General features: G+C 37.6%; 1 protein-coding gene across 2 annotated transcripts in view; it reads right to left on the reverse strand.

Annotated features, from left to right (window-relative positions):
* The window catches only part of jak1 (Janus kinase 1), a 131,653-nt gene that overhangs the window by 32,802 nt on the left and 79,134 nt on the right, over positions 1-19,717 (reverse strand). For both annotated transcript variants that reach the window (XM_060830382.1, XM_060830383.1), the window contains 7 exons: positions 19,084-19,438; positions 16,757-16,936; positions 13,637-13,794; positions 12,032-12,155; positions 9,273-9,489; positions 1,211-1,329; positions 485-637 (listed from right to left, as the gene is read on the reverse strand). In XM_060830382.1, the coding sequence (XP_060686365.1) occupies positions 485-637; positions 1,211-1,329; positions 9,273-9,489; positions 12,032-12,155; positions 13,637-13,794; positions 16,757-16,936; positions 19,084-19,438 (1,306 nt within the window). The remainder of the gene's footprint in view (positions 1-484; positions 638-1,210; positions 1,330-9,272; positions 9,490-12,031; positions 12,156-13,636; positions 13,795-16,756; positions 16,937-19,083; positions 19,439-19,717) is intronic.

Genomic DNA, 19,717 nt, shown 5'->3' on the forward strand with positions numbered 1-19,717 from the left:
GCTTGGAATTCTGTGATGGCTAATTCATCTTTTGTCTCCCCAATGTCTGTCTACCGCTTACAAGGTTCAAGACTAGACTGTGATGAAATCTCCACTTGCATGGATAAATGCAGCTCTCCCAATACACAAGAAGTTTGCCATTATCCAGGACACTGCACCCTGCTTGATAGGTGCTTTATTGACCAATTTTAACAGCCATCCCCGTCACAACTAAAAATCCTGCAAACTTCAAACTTCCCTCAAATCTACACATCATCATGACTTGGAAATATACTGCCATTCCGTCACGGTTACTGTCTCAAAATCCTGGAACTCCCTTGGCAACGGCACTATGGATGGCCCTACACCACAAGAACTGCAGCAGTTCAAGAATGCAGCTCACAACTGCCTTCCCCTGGACAATTAGGGATGGGCAGTAAATGCTGCAGCGATGCTCAAATCCCATGAACAAATAAATTAAAACATACAGTGCAGTTTGGCTTACCAGCGAAATGTCTCTGTGACTGGGATCAAGAATTTTGAGGACCACCCGGATGTCCTTTGTATTGTAGAAACTTTCATTCTCTTCATCGTCATCTTTGTAATTCAGTGTCCCTAAATAAATGTTTGTTCTGGTCCCTCTTCCAAGGTGTTCCAACTGGTATTGGGTAAAAAAAAAACATTTAATTAGACTAGATGCCATTGAATATACACCCACCCCACATTCACACAATAAGTAAATCAGAAAACATGCAATGTTATTTGCCTCTTCGCAATACAATAAATAGAGAAATGCAAGACTGATTTGGGTCAGCATTTGTTTTGGTATAAAAGCAAAAGAAAAACACTGGAGCCCCTCTCCCTTTCTATAACACCACTAAGTGATGGACTGATTGGTTGAATTTCCTTTCTGCTGAGTTTCTTAGCTCAATCTTATTGCTGCCCAATGGATGGTTGGTTGGTTGGTTGATTCAATGCCAAACACTGAGTTACGATAGGGTTTAAACATTGGATGTTAAAATATGACAGTGAGGATTTTCACTGTTATTCACCATCAGTCCACCAATTGCCAGGACATGCAAATGCTCAATCACTAGATGAGAGCAACATCAGATTTAGCTGTGATGGTCTTGGTGCCAAAAAAGCATTCATTTACTATTCAGCTTCATATGAAAAGCCTCAGTCATCTGCAGAACTGAACCCCAACATAAATCAGCAACAGTGGGCCCACCTGACAGATCTCCTCCTTGCGAATTCGGTGGAAGCTCAATTGACTTAAATTGTAGTTGTTTGCAGTCAGCTGTGAATTCTGGGACTGGCTTTTTGTCATCACTAACAGGTTTGAGATTTCTACAGCAAAGAAAATATTAGAAAAACATTTGGAAATGTTTCTTTCAATACAAACAGCCCATGTACAATCTGTAGTGCTTGACTCCATGTGAGGAAGAGGTTTTGGAAAATTAATCTACTTTCTCATTCTTTTCTGCAGCAACTGAATCATCAATGCAATGGGAAATAAAATGGAGAATGTTTCAAGTAGGAACTGTACTTTGTGTATAAATCAGCTCCTGCACTGGTAAAGGGAACTAGATCATTCCTGATTCATAGGAAGGGAGATGGGCTTGGAAGAGGAAGGAAAAAACTGTCAATGTTTGTCAGTTCCTCAAACAAAACCTAAATGACAGACTAAGTTGAGCAGCTTTGTCACAGCCCCACATTCTTGCAAGTCTAAACCTTTTCAAGGACCAATGTCTACCCTAATTACTTTTTTGAAAAAAAAATTCCCTGATTTGCTAATTTGCATTCTTTTCTTATTAGATATGCCTTTGTATTTCAATCAACATGATGTTTTACACCAATGACAATGATTGGATGAGTTTGTAGACAGTAAGGGAATGAATGTTGAAGACACATCCTAACTCACTAGCCTCCTGAAAATGTAATTAAAAATAAAGATATGTATGACAAGATGGGCCAGTTGTTTGGAAAGCTTTTGCGACATAGCGATTAGAGTCAATTCATGGAGGGAAAAAGATACTAGAGTGCATGTGGTTGATGGGTACTTGGGGTGGGGGGTTTGCCTGTGGGAGATAGAGTCATATGCACAGAAAGGCCAGAGGAATGTTTTTTGTTTTTTTTCATGGACTACAGTACCATGCCAGAGTACACAACAATAATTGTGATGGACCCACATCTGCAGCAAGCAGTCTCTGTTCTCATTCCAGGATTGCTCATCTAGGAAAGGTCAGGAGGGAAGGACAGAGCCACAATCTTAGTTTATGAAATCAACTCCTGTGTTAAGGATGAAGACTTGCTTCAGATCTCTTCCTCACATCTCTCATTGTACAAAATAGAAACCAAGAGGAGCCCCTACCTTCAGATATTTGGTTGTTGTAGTTATTAATTGCAACTGACAGCAATATAGTCCTAAGACATCAGCAGTAAGCAAAATATTTTAAGAACGGAGAACAAAACAAGTCAGATAGTAAAGTAACTATAAAATGCAGCAAAAGGATGCCATTGTTTAAAAATGTTATACATTTAATCTCCAACAGTTTAATGCGTATATGTTTTATATATATTTTAATGTAATTTATTTTAAAAGTTTGGATTTGATCTACTGGTATGTGGGTTTGGTCTGTGTCTCTGAAGAAGTTTAATGATAAACTTATAGATATGTGTAGCCATGGTGATTTTACAGAAAAATAAATCTGAGTGTGTTTTTCTGGTGTGTAATGGGGTTTTGTTTTCAAACAAAGTAAAGAGTTAATGCATTAGACTTTCAGTTTAATATGTCAGAGATTTTTTTTTGTTTCTTCATTGAATATAGGTGTGGCTGGCTCGGTCATCATTTACTCTCCATTCCTAATTTGCGCAGGAGACAGTTAAGAATAAACCACATTGCTGTGGATCTGGAATCAAGTGGGTCAAACCATGTAAAGACAGCAGATTTCCTTCCTGAAGGACATTAATGAACCAGATGGGTTTTTCCAACAATCAACAGTAGTTTCATGGGCAGAATTAAAATCTTTAATTCCAAATTTGTATTGAATTCAAATTTCATCTGCTGTAATGACAAAATTTGAACCTGCATCCCCAAAACATTACCTGGATTAATAATCTAGTGATAACACCATTAGCCCCATCACCTCCACTTTCTTGATGAGGCAATATACTCATAATTTAAAAAAAACTTTGGCATGTTTGTCAGGGTCTTGGTTGAAGCTAGATATGAACAACATTTGCTCCTGAGAAAGGGAGATTAGAATTGTTAAGAATAGGTTACATCAGTGTCAAGAAATTAGTTTCAAAGCTCCAGACCAGAAATGTTTAGTTGAAATCCTGATTGGAGTTATTTAAAGCTAAGAAAGTCTAAGCTTAGTTGTCTGAAGGCTCAAGGAAGAGGGGATCAGACTCTCAAGACCTGGTGAATTGTCGCCACAGCCGTCAACCTGTGTGGTACAGAAAGGAATTCTGTGTTTGGCATTTGAGTACTGGAACGTTCTGTAGGGATGACCGATTATAGTTTGCTACATGTTTCTTAATCATTAAACATGTATTATATGTAAAGAGTTCAGATTATTTTATCTTCTTTTCTTTGTATAATAAACTTATGCTTATCGTTAAAATCAAATCTTCAGCAAAACATGATTAAATTTCAATTTTGTTTATATTACCATCTTATTAGAATTTTAAAAAATGAAGCATCAAGCTGGATTTCGGCCTGGGATCTAATTTGTCCTGTAATATCATCAACTGGAACAACAGAAAACAGTTTTTAATATATCAACTGAAAAAGACCACTGCTCTTTATAGACTACTGCAAAGGTATATTTTTGACAACAGATTACAGGAAACTTTAATTTCTACCTCACTTCTGCAGCACCTAACCTTGCAAATGTTTAATCTTACATCTGGGTGCACACAGTAAGAAATTGTTCACTCACAGCATTGTCATTCCTCATTTGAATGTAATCATCACAAAAAGTGAAAAATTACACCATCGATCAATAATTTGCAGACAGTTTGTAAGATGCATTTCATTTAAAAGTTAGAAACTCTCAGATGAAATGCTTTGCTATTTTACTAGCAAGTCTGATGCCTGCTAATACCATTAAAAGACATTAATCTCCTTAAGGCAGCATTTCTTCAGGCTAGTTTCTGCAGTATCTGTTCTAGATACTATTCTCAGGAATACATTTGGTACATAAATGCTTGAAATTCTACTCTATAATAAAGAATAGTTAAATTTAAACCCTCATGAGAGTTAAAATCTACATGATGCCAAATAAAAATAGCATGAAACTCCAGCCCGACAAGACCTAGCGTAACTTCTTTGAAGAGTGAAATTTGGCCCAGACTCTGATCTATATTGCAAGTGAAGAGCTAAATTCATAGTATAAACACATCCTCATTATACCACTTTGTATCGCATAATTCATGTTCCAAGTAATTTGTGAATCACAGCAGAGGACAGAATTGACTCAGCAAGGGTAGACAGCTAATGGTAACAGAACCTAAAGTAGAACTAAAGAAACAGTTCAAAATGCAAGATTTCAGTGGGAGTTACTTGTGCTTACGTCGGGTCAACTTTGTAGACCAAACAGCTGATGCTGCTGAGATCTTAGTATCATTGTGGAGTTCTACAGGCTGGGATGGGGGCATTTGGATAAAGACAAGGAGCAGGGAAGCAGCTAGCAAAACAATAAGTTATAATGGGAGACTTAATTCTTACACAGATTAGGAGGCAAAAAATTAGGAACAAGGGGGAAACAAAGGAACTTGGATGTCCAAGAACAGAGATGATGAAAAACTAAACCACTAATGTAGTAGAAAACAATCAAGGGCTAATGGATTTTGTCCTTTATATCAACTAATGGAATGCAATGGTGAGGAAGTGGTGTATCAGATGTACAGATGGTTAAACTCTAGCTGGAATAAGTTCCATTTTGGGCATAACAACTCAGGACAGATATTCTGGCCTTGGAAGCGGTGGATGTAAATTTGCCAGATTCATGACATTCATCAGAACACGACAGGTGTAAATGTACATGTCGAAATGTAGCATGTACAGCTTTGAGTACAGTCAGCTGTGGGCAGACTTGAATGATGTGTTTAAAGTCTTAAAGAGATTGAATAGGATCAGTACATCACAATTATTTCTTTTGGTGGAGGAATTCAAATAAAGTGAGTGTGATCTTAAAATTGGCGCTAAGTCATTCAGGAGAGAAATGAAGTAGGATTTTTTTTTTAAACACAAAAACTGGAAGATGCTGGGTCAACTGAAATTATCAAGACTAACATTGACAGAATTTTATTAAAGGTATCAAATGTTCAGGGTCAAATGGAATTGTGACACAGATCAGCTATGACCCTAAATGTGCAGCACGCCAGGCTCAAGTAACAGTGTAGATTATCTGAGTAGTCATGTGGATTGTTGATTTGTATCTAAAATAAACTAAACTTTTATGTTGAAAGGTCATTCAAGACCACTTTGGGTTAAAGAGATTTCACAATGGTAGTTGCTCATGTGACAATAACTGTATCTCTAGTGAGCACTGGCCTAGATGATTTCTCTGCGCTTGTGTATCTTTTTTTGCAGCTATAAGCATAGATAATTTAAAGTTCAAAATGTAGAATGTGTACGCCTGTTAAAAGGACTGTGTGGGCGTATGTGTGGGACTGCATGTGTGTGTGGGCTTGAGGAGTGTGTTGGTTTCTATGTGTGGGTTCAAAGGAGGAAAGATGTACACATGTGGCTTAGTATATTGTTAACCCGCAAATCTAGATACAGGCAACAAATTACTTATTGGCAATTCATTTTAACAAATCAATACTGGATGCATTTTAAGGCTCCATGTGTGAAATTATGCAGAAATAACAGCTGTGAACAGTGGGTTGTGAATGAGCGATTAACCAGCTTTGGATTTAAACATAGATTCAAATATGGACAAATATTCATAATCTTCAGAATATTTGCTTCGAATTTACAATATAATGAACTTGTAGTTTTTTGAAGGAACAATAGAAATATATTAAATTCCAGTTCAAGTCAACAAGTTCCTGCAGTCAAACAGGAAACAAACTTGATAAACATGGTAAGACCATATTAACTATATCCTTTCTACACTGAATATTCTTTTCACCTAAATTTTTTGAGAATGTGTGTGGGAGGTGAGGAGATCAATTTTTTTTTAAATGTGAAAGGCCAAGCATAATGTATCACATTTGAAGATTTCTTGAAGAGAATAGTTATTTTAGCAAATTCTCCAAATAAACCTCCAACGTGAAAATAACTAAGGATTTTGAAATACAGCTAGTAGGGTGCAGCAAATCACACTAGCCACAGCTAAAGGTCAGTTGAAGCAAGATATTTTGATAAGGAGCTTCCTTTTGCAGTAAACACACAAAGAAAACAAATTTCTTAGACCCCTCTGCACAAAACAAAGTTGAACAAAAACATTAAATATTTAAATGGAGAGAATTATAGTACTGCCGACCACAATCATTAGCTGATTTAATCGTCCCCTTCACATCTTTAAATCACAGTAAAAATCTTGTGCAAATTAACTGTTTCATTAAGTTACTAAATCTTCTGAAATGATTTGTTCTCAATATGATGTAGCAATTAGTGACCCTGGCAATCTGTCACATTTGTAAAGAAACTGATATGTAATGGATATTAGAGGGGTCAGACACAGATTTCTATAGATAGACTTTGTAACTTATGCCACCCATCCATGATTTATTAATGATGTCTGCCAAAGAAAATTTTAAAAATCAACATACTTTAACAGAGTGGTACAAAGAGGGAAAGACTTGTATTTATGCAGTGCCTTTAATGATCACCAAACGTGGCAAAATGTTTTAAAGACAATGAAGTATCTTTGAAGTGTAGACATTGTTGTAGAGGAGGAAATGCAGCCAAATGCAACCAGCAACTGCCACAAATGGCAATGCCACAATGACCAGTTAATCTCCTTTCGTGATGCTGCCTCCAGCATAATCACCAGGATACTGGGGAAAAGCTCCTTGCTCTCCTTCAAAACAGTACATAGGATCTTTTATGTCTACCCGAAAGGGCACACTGGGTCTTCCTTTAACATCTATTCAAGGAACAGCACTTCCTAATGTGCAGCAAACTCTCAATACTTCACTGGAGCATCAGCCTTCGTTTTTCTGCTCAAATCTGGAATAGGACCTCAACCCACAACCTCTGTTTCAGCAGTGAGCGTGCTACCCACCGATCAGAGCTGACACACATGGTACTTAACTCTCTATGGGGCTTACTTTGAACGTACTTCTTTTCATATTTGTAAGGCAGCTCTTTTTAAGAATGAATCAATGGAGGGGTAGTGGTGGTGTTCATGGATTAGGAAATCAGAGTCCAGGTGAATGCTCTGGAAGCACAGATTTAAATCCTACTCATGCAATTGGAGGTTAAATTCAATCAATGAGCTTGGAATATAAAGCTAATCTCAATAACGATGACTATGATCAATTGTTTTAAAAACACATCTGGTTCACTGATGTCCTTCCAGAAAGGAAATCTGCCATCAGTTTGTTCTATACAAGACATCACAACACTGTGTGAGACGTCAATTACCCCAAAGGTGAGATTAGGGATAGGGAACAAATATTGGCCTTGCCAATGATGCACAAATCTCATGCAAAACTGAAGAAAAACCGTTTATGGCTGAACGAAAAAAAAAGTTATTGGGAACTTACAACATTTGAAAAACATAGGGTGAAAGTCATAATTATTAATTCATCCATCTCTTATAGTTTACAGATCTCACCTGCCTTTCTTGGAGTTTTTGTTTTTCTACTAGATATCCAACATTCATGGCTCACCTCCACCCTGATCTTATCATTGTTTATCTAGATGGGTGTGTCGTCAGAAAAAAATAACTCTCAAATACATAATCCTTGCAACTAAATGCTGTTACAGCTAAATTAATACGGATTAATTTAATTTTTTGATTAAACTGTATAGTGCAATTTTATTCTTGTACTTTCAAGCAATTAAACATACCTGATCTTATATAAAAAATATTATCAGTTTGCAGCCTTTCCATGGTTTTGTCATTGTAAGTGCTGAGTGTTGAATAATCAGCAGCTAATAAAACTCAAAAGTTTTTTTAAGTAGTAATATTTGCAGAAAAAGTCACAGCTTTTCAGAAAACTAGGAAATCATAAAATATTACATTTCCGAGACTTAATTTACTGTGAAATCATTTCACAATTTTACGTACTGAGATTTCAACTGAAATTATTTTTTTGGGGAAGGGTTACGAGCTGGGCTAGGCACACTTGGACTAGGAAGGGGAAAAAGTCAATGATTGCCATCGAGCTATTCCATTTTGTAAATGCATTTCCGTTGACAGCGAACAATGTTTGGTTCAGCTGGGAGTTCCTGTATAATTCATTAACACTGATACTCAGGCTAAAACTACATGTGAATATTCAGCATTTAGCAATGATAAGTTAATAAATAATGCTAAACACTGACTGTTTTCTTTATTAACTAATAAAGGCAAGAATGAGCGATGCAGCAGATGCGCTGAGTCAAGGGTAGAGTTGTGGAGATGGAATTCAGTGATCTTACATATATGGTAAGAAGTTCCTCTTAAGGTCAAATATGATGCCAGGATTGCAAACAGCTAGGTACAGTCTCAGACAGTTGAGAGGGAGAGGGAAAGGGGCAGAGTCAGTTGCTAAGGAGTAGAGTTTGTGGTGGGACCACAAGGTCATGAATTCAGTTTTCCCAAGATTTATTTAAAGAAATTTCTGCTCACCTGGTACTGACTGTTTGAGCAACCAATGTACCAATTTACAGACAGCTGACGTGTTGAGAATGCTGGTGCTGGTGATAAAGTTGAGTTTCATCATCATACAAGATAACAAGAGTTTGGATGATGTCACCAAGAAACAACATATAAACAAGAAATAGGATTGTGCCAAGATCGGAGTTAACAGTGTATGAATGGGAAGACAAGCCATTTGTAGGGGTGAAGAATGATAGATAAGGAACCAAGTGGTCAGTGGAGAGGCACTGCGACAAGATTGTATACTCAACTGTGTCAAAGATAGTTCAAGGAGAATATGGACAGAAAGTTTATACATGTCACAGTCAAATAATATATAATTTGTGATATTAAAGGAGGCCAAATTTTATACTGTGGCAAGGACAGAAATCTCACTGGAGGGATTCAAAAATGGAGTTCCAATAAAGATTACATAGTTTCTTAATTAAAGGTTGTAATAATTCATGCAGCTTTTATAATACTCACCTCTCGGTTTTGGTGGACAGCAAGTTTTCAGTTGGAAGCTTACATCCTCGGTTTTAAGAATCTGCCCTTTGAGATGACTCATGAGTTCCTTAAGGTTTGTGAAGTAGCTCTCAGAGCCATGCAACTTGTAACCTAAATCCTTACTCACTTCGATCTGAAAGTTCTTATATTGCTTTGTTGGTCTCGAACCACTGCCTCCATCACGGAAATCAATGCACTTGAAGAAAACAAATTGTGAGATTTATTACCAAATGTTTGTTGCCATCTGTTTCATAAACAGGAAAGGTTGAGAATGGGAAAGTTATTTCCTTTCCCTATCACTTGACATAAAATAGACATTTCCTTGAATCTCTCAGCACCAATGTGACCTGTAGTTAATGTGACTCCTTCTAATTCACTCAGGTGAAGGAACTTACAAGGGTCACCTTTTGCAACCTTCAGCAACTCCATTGACTTCAGCGAGAATCAGGAAAAATTCAATAATCCTCAACCTCCCCCTTACCCTCACTAAAATAAGGGAACAATTGCTGGATTGAGTGACTTGGGTGGTGGATTTTCTGTGACCTGTCAATCTGAAAGCTGAAACACCAGTACTCACTGGTTATTATACAAATGAATGTTATCCAACTTTTCCTGTTTGCAAGGTGTTTTATAAATATGGACTTCTTCTTAGACTGCCCAAATTCCTCAAAGCATTGGTGTCACCATGATAAGATGACCTGATTACCAGCATCTTACTGAAAGGATTCCTCCTTTTAGTCTGCAGAAGTGAGAGGACATGAATCAGGGAGAGCTGCTCCAGGTGATACAACAGAGAGGGACGCAAGATCAAAGTGAATTGCAGATACAACAGATACTTCTAACCTCTCGACCTCCTCCACCAGGATCCCTGGTGCACAGTTTCACAAATGTAGCACTCTCACACTTGGTCCCTAAACTATCTTGAACATACCACTTTGTTTCAGCTACCTTCTATGGAAGATAGTGCTCACATATACAGTCTCATGGAGGGATGTCTAATCAGCAGTTGATTGCCAAACATGGGGGTGACTGCTTTAACACTGTCCAGCGAATTCAAGTCATGCTAGTCAGCAATTAAGATCAATTTGGTGTTAAAATCAAACAGGAGTTTTCAATAACCCAGCACTCAGTCAGAACCTAATTTCACTCTCTGACCAATATTATCTCAATATTCCAATGAAATGAATAACATTGCTTCCCTTAATTATAAGTAGTGCTGCTATACTGGATGACTTATGTAGTTGTAAAATAGTGCCTTTTAAGTTACAAGACAAGTCATACCATTATATTGTGTGACATTATCATTGTGCTAATTGAGACAGACTTTGAACAGATCTAGCAGCTCAAAACTGGATATTCATGAAGAGGTGTGAGCTAACAACAGCACAACCATATTCCAAACAGCATTATGCCTCTATCTACAGCACACGCACTGCAGCTGTTCAAGAAAGGAGTTTACCCACCACCTTCGACTCTCCTGCTTCTCAGATGCTACTTGACCTGCTGTGCTTTTCCAACACCACATTCTTGACTCTGAACTCCAGCATCTGCAGTCCTCACTTTCTCCTCGTGAAAATAATCTGGTCTAGCAATTACAATGCTTGTTTGTTGATGTTAACCTAGGAGCTACCATTATATCGTTCGAATGCTTGGCTGTGTATAATTATTCCAGCAGGAATTCCAGCTTGATTAAAGCTCAGACTCATTATTGAAAGATTAGCTGTATTTGATGCAAAGTTAATACCAAGAGTCTGTTCATTTTTATATAGATTTAATTACCTGAGGACAATTAAAAGTTTTGACTGGTCTTTCATGAATGCAAGTGTTTTCTTTTCGCCAGTGAAGACTAACAAGCATTTAGAAATTTATTTTATTCCACTTAACATTGATCCTGAGATCTACTTCTAACGGATACAGAGTGAGTTGGCATGGAGGCCATAACAGGAAAGAGTAGTATTAAATCATGGACCATGCGGGTTATGCGAAAACATTGAGTTGGGTGGGAGGCATGATTTCAACTATGGGTGCCAGGTGAGGAACATAAGTTGGCTTAAAAGGTAAGGTGGTCAATGTGGATGAATGGGAGAAGCATATTGGCATGAATGGAGCATGGGCGTGGGTAAGGACTAAAGGATCTAAAATATGTGAAAACAACCACATTAAGTCCCAGAGGACAGAAATTAATAATTTAAACAGCCAGCTCAATACTCAGTTAACAAGCAGGAGGCTGGGAGAACACAGCAAGGCAGGCAGCAACAGGAGGTGGAGAAGTCAGTGTCTTGGGTGTAACCCTTCTTCAGGAGTGAAGAAGGGTTATACCTAAAATGTCGACTCCTCAACTCCTGATGCTGTCTGGCTTGCTGTGCTTTCCAAGTCTGCTACTGGTCTATCTTGGATTCCAGCATGTGCAGTTTTTTTTTTCTAGCTCAATACTCAGTAACCCCTGGTCACCTTCGATCCGACAGCAAACTGTATTTTGTTGCTGTCACGTGGATTGGAAATCCTGCCTTCTGGGCTAGATGAAAGGAACTTTCCCAATGAGCATTATCCACCTTAGGAGTGAATTGAAGCCCATATCTCGAATGGGTTTGGAAATTTGATTTATTTCTTAAAACCAAAAGGATATGATATAGAGTACCTTTAATATACAAATTACAATCCCAAACTTTCCTTCCTTTAAGATGGGAAAGAAACAGAAAGACAAGTCAATTGTTCAACTGAGTTCTTTCGATTGTTACCTCAGTGGTTCCACTGCATGCAACTGTCAGAAGGATGTGGTTGAAATCTGTACAGCTCCAACGCAACACGTACATGCCATCCTCATTGCCTTCATGTTTCAACTTGTTGATAGCATATTCAGTACTGATAAGAATAAATTGTGAATAGGTCATAATTATGGTCTGCTGTTAGAAATGGTATAAAGAAAGGTGAAACGAAGTTGGGCACGCTTACCATGGACATTTATAACCATGAAATTGACTGAATTCAAAAGTTAAATTAGACATTAGCAAAGGAGTCAAATTAAAAATTAGGAAGTTAGATACAGTGCTTTTATACATAATGAGAGCTGTTGATAAAATCATCAGAAAAGGTCATCAACAAAATGGTTAGTAAAATGGGGACCTAAACGTGTTAAGCAGAAAAAAAGAGAGATCAAAAACACTTGCAGCTTTAACGCACCCTGTTTAACCCCAAGCCTAGCTTCAGGCCACTTATCACAAAAACTGCTTCAGTCCAGATCTGTAACACATTTGCCACCACCCATACCCTTGCCCCTTCCAGTGCTCTCTTTGCTGTCCTCCTTTGCCACCATCCAGAACCATAGCCTGTGTGAACATCTGTTCACACATACATGTCATCATTTACCAAGTTCTTCTCACTCATCACCCTTGAACCCATTGACCTACATTGGCTCCATCTCCCAAACTGTCTTCATTCACAAGTTCCTCTTTGTCAGCTTGTGTGTTATCTTCTCAAGCTGTTTGACAGTTATCCCATTATCATTGAATATTTCTGTTGGAATATTTTGTGAATTATCCCATATCATCGCACTATTAGGAGTGAAGCCTTTAACTGCTGGGTCCCTCTCTCAAAATCCCATTTTCCAACAATTAAGAGCCATCTGTCGCCACTTTCAAAAGCACCACAATCCATTTCCTCAAGCTAATGATTTCTCACAGCTTATGTAAGAGATATATACTTGCAAGTGCTAAATAGATCCAAGTTACTATCATTGATATGGTAAATAAAATTGATACATAAAGTTTCTTCGTCTTGAAACTAAATCACAAGGAGGGAGGAAGGTAATTCCATTATTGGAAAGCCCATTGGCTACTTTATTTTTAATTAGATGCGTAAGTGCCAATCTTTTGTTGAACTTTTCCAACTTTATATTGCCAAACTGGTGCTGATTTTATTTTTAAAATGTTGGTATATGTGACTGAAGACTAAGGCTGTAAATAGCACATAGCATGCCTGAAAAGGACATAGGAAGTCGGCAACTTAAATGAAGGAAATGTGATTAGGTGATGTCAAGTGTGGATTTGAAAAGTGGAGAAGATTTTAAAGAAAGTTTAAACATTCAGTAAATTTTGTTTTAAACACCAAATCTGGAGCCAGAAGGAAAAAATAGGAAAAACTGTGAAATTTTGGCATGGGAGAAAAGTGGAGAAGATGGCAATAATGGGTACAAGGAGGTTTCAACATAAGGGTTATTCAGCTCAACATGATCTTATTCCTTCCAATGGAAGTTAAAATACTTCTACAATTTTTAGAAGAAAAAGGAAAGTGAGAGAGAGAGAGAGAGCACGAGAGAATTAAATAATTTTAAAATTCCAGTTTACCGTATCGGTCCATGACAGCCATTTTTAATGTTGTGCACCACTAGAGGAGGAGCTACTTCTGTGCATAGGTAGTGATGGGCGTCGACTGTTAATCGGAAGTAACCATCAACTAAGGACACCAGGGAAAGGGCTTCTTCATAAGAGGACAGATTCAGCTCCTAAAACACAAAACGTATCCAGAAAGCTTTTAAGATATTTTTTAAAAAAGGACATATTTTACTATACAACATTCCCAATAATGGGGCTGACATATTCATGAATCATAGGTTTTTTTTTTAAGCTAGTGTGAAAAATATGGGGAAACTATATTCTAGCTGGTTTCTGATTCTGAAGTTGGATCGCTAATGAGTTATATTGTGACAAGCAGTTTGAAAAAGATTTTAATAAAAACAGTGAAGTTCTTCAGGTGGCTCATTGGTTGAACAAACAGGTTTGAATGGAATCATAGAAGACAAAATTGGAATCCCAGCTGATAATCTCAGCTGGACGACAGTGTAGCACTGAGATTGGACTCCACATCATTGTGACTAAAGAGAGAGAAGGCTGCAACTAGGGTTCATATCCCTGATTGTTATTAAGTGACCCATACAAAGAAAGTTGCATTAGTGGGCAGGTTTGAACTCAAGTTACAAAATCCTACTTGGTTAAGCAGCCTGTCAACATTAACTTTCCTGTTACTGATATTTACGTAAAAAGCTGAGTACATATATATTAATGTCCTTTCTCTGCCTTTTTGTAAAATGGTGGCATTAACACATTTATTTTAAGCAGTCTAATGTTCTTGGTAAAATAACAGATTAGAGAATTGGAACAAATGGATTATTCCAATTGTAATATCACAAACAATAATTTCTATCTAAAGTTGTCCAAGTTGACATATGAAGAATATAGTTGAGATTATTCAAGACTGGATGGTACATGGCGTCTCTGAATCAACACTTCAGGCAGAGAGGAAAAGTCTAAAAGTTATGATTGTTATGGTTCCATGTTCCATGTATCAGACTCATTTTCTACAACTAAATTGCAAGAAGTGCAAGAATGTAACATTTACAACAAAACTGTTCAAAACAACCTTGTAACCAAAGAAACCATAATTGCTGATAAAATTCCAATCTGGTAGGTGTACAAAATGGTAGCTAATGGGTTTGCTGGCTATTCTACACCAACTGGATTCTCCTTTTCACTTTCATCAGAACAGAAAATTAATATGTACAATAAACAGCTGACAGTATAGAAAAGATAGTTTTGGAGGAAGTGAGTTCTGAGGAATGTGGTACTTAAGGTTATAGAAATAGAGAGACCTAAGCTGACAAGAGGAGATTTGAATGGAACAATGAACATTTTAAATTAGAAGCATTGGGAACATAGAAATTAATGCAAACTGTGGAGCACAGAAATTATTGATGAATATGATTTACTGCAGTTTTTAGATAAGTTGAATGTGGAGGGTCTGAACCTGCTGGAAGAACATCTGGATATTGAGTTTAAGAGAAATACTAAGGTTTTCATGAAAAGGTGAACTAAGGCATGTTTTGGTGACATGTTAATTGACAGAGATGCAAGTATGCAGTCCTCCTTGGACAGGACATGGAAAAATTTAACACAAAGTCAATAGGGGGCAAGGTTGAAAATGACTGCCTTCAACTTAAGACACTAGCCAGGAAGGGGGATGGAGTAGATGTTGTATGTATTGATTTTATGGAAGGCAGTGAAGTTTTGGTCTGTAATTTTAACAGGAGGAAATTGTAAAGCATCTAGGAATGCATATTAGACAAACAGGCTGAGGTAGTGGAAAAGTTTAGACAGATGGTGCAGAAGGAGAGCTGGGATATAAGCTTAGTGAATGTGGTCTTCACATGACATTACTGAATGCAGCATATAGACTAGCAAAAGGAGGGCCAAGAATAGGTTCTCAGAGGATTCTGTAGGTAATGGAGAAAGGAGAGGAACTACTGCTGTTGATGATCTGCCAACAGAAACATCAAAGGTCAGTCCAATACTGCTAAATAACAGAGGAATGTGGTTTGAGAAGCAACTGTGCCAAAGGTTGCACAGAGATCACGAAATATTAGGAAGATTGAGGCACTGTGTTAATAGTGACTGCGAATGTTATTTGGAATGGGTGTTGATAGTAAAAAACATTTTACATTGATGCAAATAGAGTACAGTTTGAAGAATGTTGTGAGAAAGTTAATGTGTAATTGTCTGGGAGCAGTTGCTATTTGATGAAAATGGGCAAAACAATGACTGCAGATGCTGGAAACCAGATTCTGGATTAGAGTGGTGCTGGAAAAGCACAGCAGTTCAGGCAGCATCCGAGGAGCAGGAAAATCGACATTTCGGGCAAAAGCCCTTCATCAGGAATACAGGCAGAGTGCCTGAAGGGTGGAGAGATAAATGAGAGGAGGGTGAGGGTGGGGAGAAAGTAGCATAGAGTACAATAGATGAATGGGGATGGGGATGAAGGTGATAGGTGAGGGAGGAGGGTGGAGTGGATAGGTGGAAAAGAAGATAGGCACCATCCTCTCATTTATCTCCCCACACTTCAGGCACTTTGCCTGTATTCCTGAAGAAGGGCTCATGCCCGAAACATCGATTCTCCTGCTTCTTGGATGCTGCCTGACCTGCTGCGCTTTTCCAGCAACACATTTTAAGCTCTAATAGTTACTCATTCAACATAGTGGGATGAAGTATGATTACTGGAAATATACTTTTACATAATTTCTGATCATTTTGAACAGTAATAGGATTTCGCACCTAAAACTTAAGAACATCTAACATAGAAGAGGCCACTGAAAGCCTCAAGTCTCCTCTGCCATTGTATTAAACTACAACTAGGCTGGATCTAAACATCATTTAGTTCCCATTGTTTTATTTCCCTTGATAACCTAAATAGTAGTTACTGCCCTAGATCACTATCCAGTGATCCTTCCTGAAAAGGTGCCTCTCTGCTTTTTAAAAAAAGATAAAACCAAATTTGATTACAAGATTTACCCCTCCCTCTTTCTACGGCCTTGGTGTCTGAATACTTGAATAGCGAATGACTGATGCTCACAGAAAGGTGATCTAGCAACAGTAAATAAGATTGGGAGACAACTAGAGAGCAATGAAATAACCTACCAGCTTTTTGTTGTCTTGTTTATTGATGATGACAATGGAGTCCTTTATGACGATATGTGTGATCTCACAAAAATGTGAAAATAGATTCCAGTCTTCATTTAAAACTCTCTTGTTTTCACCAGATTTCTTTTTGCTTTTGCTCTTCTTCAATTTGTTTTTCTCTTTCAAACCGACTGCAGACTTTAATAGGGAGTAAAAAGCAATATTACAAAACATGATATAAACTTAGAAGATGATTTACCAGCTTTTGACCTTAAGTCTACTGAACCTTCTGACAAAAAAAGTAGTGAGATATTGCTAACTTCCCAATTGGGACAAGCTTAATATTTCAAACAAATAACTATCTGTGCGAGAGAGTCCATATTTGAATCTTGCCTACAGAAACTGCACGTGGAGGTCTTCTAGTACAATTCTAGAGTTAGCTGGTAGAAAGCATCTGACGCCTCTTCCTTTCCAAATTCCACTAATTCTTAAAGGAGTTCTGTTTTTGTTTGGAGAGCAGAAGTGTTTTTGGAGAACTTACATCAGAAAATTAGCCAATGAAGTACAGCTCATGAAAGTACACACTGAAATCAAAATGTAAAATTGAAAGAGCTTAAAACTAATCAGATTCTATTTCCACATTAAAACAATTCAAGTGCGGAATGCATGTGGATTCCTTAAAAAATAGCAATGTTATGATTTCATTATCTTTGGATTTCCCCTTAGGTTTTCAAACATTTATAGTCCTCAAATACAAGTGGAAACATTTAGGTTTGAAAGTCTGTCCAACGTTTACATTCATATGTTGGGGCTATACATGCAGAAGTTAGAAGTTTCTTCCTCATTGGAAATTGCACTACCTTTTTTGAAGTATTATATGTTTATGTATGTTCTGCATACAGAAACCCTGATTTTAACTTGACACTCCCCGTGGCAATGTGACACTTTAAGGTCAGACCTCAATACAGCGTGATATTGGGTAGAATGTACATTGATTGTGCAATTCCAGTATGGCCATTTCTCACAGGCAAGCTGTATTAAAAGTGGGAGCTCAGGTCTTTTTGGAGACTATCACAATTTAAATTCTAGGCATAGCAACATGCTATTACCAGCAAAGCATTCCACTACACACACACAAACACACACACACTCTCCAGCTCAAAACTCTCATATTCAAAACACTTTACCTTGAGTTGACAGAGGAAGTGGTTTCAATAAAAAAAAACACCACCACTTCCTTGTAGCAGCAGATAATACAGAACATGTATGAAGAGTCTCACACATCTTATTACAAATAACAAAAGCTTCCTTGAACTGAACATTATTAATGTGGTTGTCAGTAATAATTCATATTTACTATGATGTACTGCAGGGGAAGGGGATGGGGCCAGGGCAAACTTGATCTTAAAAGGTAACAAAAGAAATGAGAAGAACTAACAAGCAACCTGTTCTACAACCCACCCAAATCCTCTTATCCATGGAAAGCTCAGTGAAGATCAATTTCACTGAGGTATTCAGAGGAAAAGCTCCAGTGATAAACAAGGGAGATCTTAGCACTCAAAAGAGGAATTGTATAGTGTCTGACACTGAAACTGGTCTCCCATCTCATACTTCTGGGCTTTTACTCAATGTTTTGTTTTTGTTTGTGGGATATTGTGCAAGAACATATCTGGCTGCAAAGATCCTGAGAAAGATTGCGCACAATATGAAATTACCAGCTTCTTTTCCTGTCACATGGTGCTGAGAATTCATGAAAATTTAAACTGAAAATGCAGAACTTCCACAAAAATATTCCAATAACTACTTCCCACTTCCACAAACAGCACTGCATACTCTGCAGACACATGATTTCAGAAATGGTCCCTACTCAAAGTTATGTGAATGATTTAATTCACGGTAGTAGAGGCAGTGCTAAGTCATTTGAACTCCAAAGGGGAATAAATTACCTCTTAACTGCTACCTAGTACCATTCTCCATATTAGCACTTACACATTGTGTGGTAATTTATTTTCACATTCAACAATAAAAGAGCCATAAGATTTTTGAGTGATTTGCATAGGGCAGCAATACAGGAAACAAGTTGACAGACAATACAATGTGCCATGCATACATAGGATATTAACCCTGCAGTAGTTAACCAAATTATGCAGACTATTTGAGAGTCTGCCTTTTGATCTGTTGAAAGATCTGCTACCTTTTAAAACTTGCAAGAAGCTGACAGGAATAGACAATGTTATTATTCTCCCACACTTCATTCATTAGGATGATTGACTCTGGAGAACTACAATAGCAAACTTTCTTTCAGGAAATGAGCAGAAAAAAACATGTTTCGAGGTGGCCCTTACCTCTTTTGGTATACGTCTCCATTTTATTCCAATACTTCCTGCGATCATCACCTCATGTTCTCTCTCTTTTTGTTCTTTTTGAATGGGCTCATGGTTGGACATTACCCGTTCATTTTCTGCTGAGATCAATAGACTTGTGGGTTTATATGTTTCCATTCCAAAATTCTTTGTCAAGGACTCCAAGGTAGCCAGATACTTGACCTTGAGATCATGAGGGGATACGTTGCTATCACATACCGTCCTATTGTTGAACTCTTTCAGGAAGTTTTTGAAGACATTATTGATTCGACACTGGGTCAGGATGTTTCGCTGTTTGATGCTTCTGTTCAATGTTTCAGGAATGTAATGCTTGTAACTGAAAGAAAAGGAATAAAAATGGTATTTTCCAATAATTTACTTTACCTGTCCTTTACTTTATTCTGTCACATGAAATAACACTAAGTCCCATTACTCGTGTTCTTATCCAAATTAACTCAATGGGATATGCTGTCAATACTTAATACCCAACAATATAATATGAGGTTTGGTGTTGCAGCCATGGAATTCCAAAGTACCATGTAGTAAATCAACATCCTTCAGGTTTGTCTACACGTGTCTTAAAAGGCACAATCTGAATATTACGAACAAAAAAAAA

The sequence above is a fragment of the Hemiscyllium ocellatum genome, chromosome 9 (assembly GCF_020745735.1).
Source record: "Hemiscyllium ocellatum isolate sHemOce1 chromosome 9, sHemOce1.pat.X.cur, whole genome shotgun sequence".
NCBI lineage: Eukaryota > Metazoa > Chordata > Chondrichthyes > Orectolobiformes > Hemiscylliidae > Hemiscyllium > Hemiscyllium ocellatum.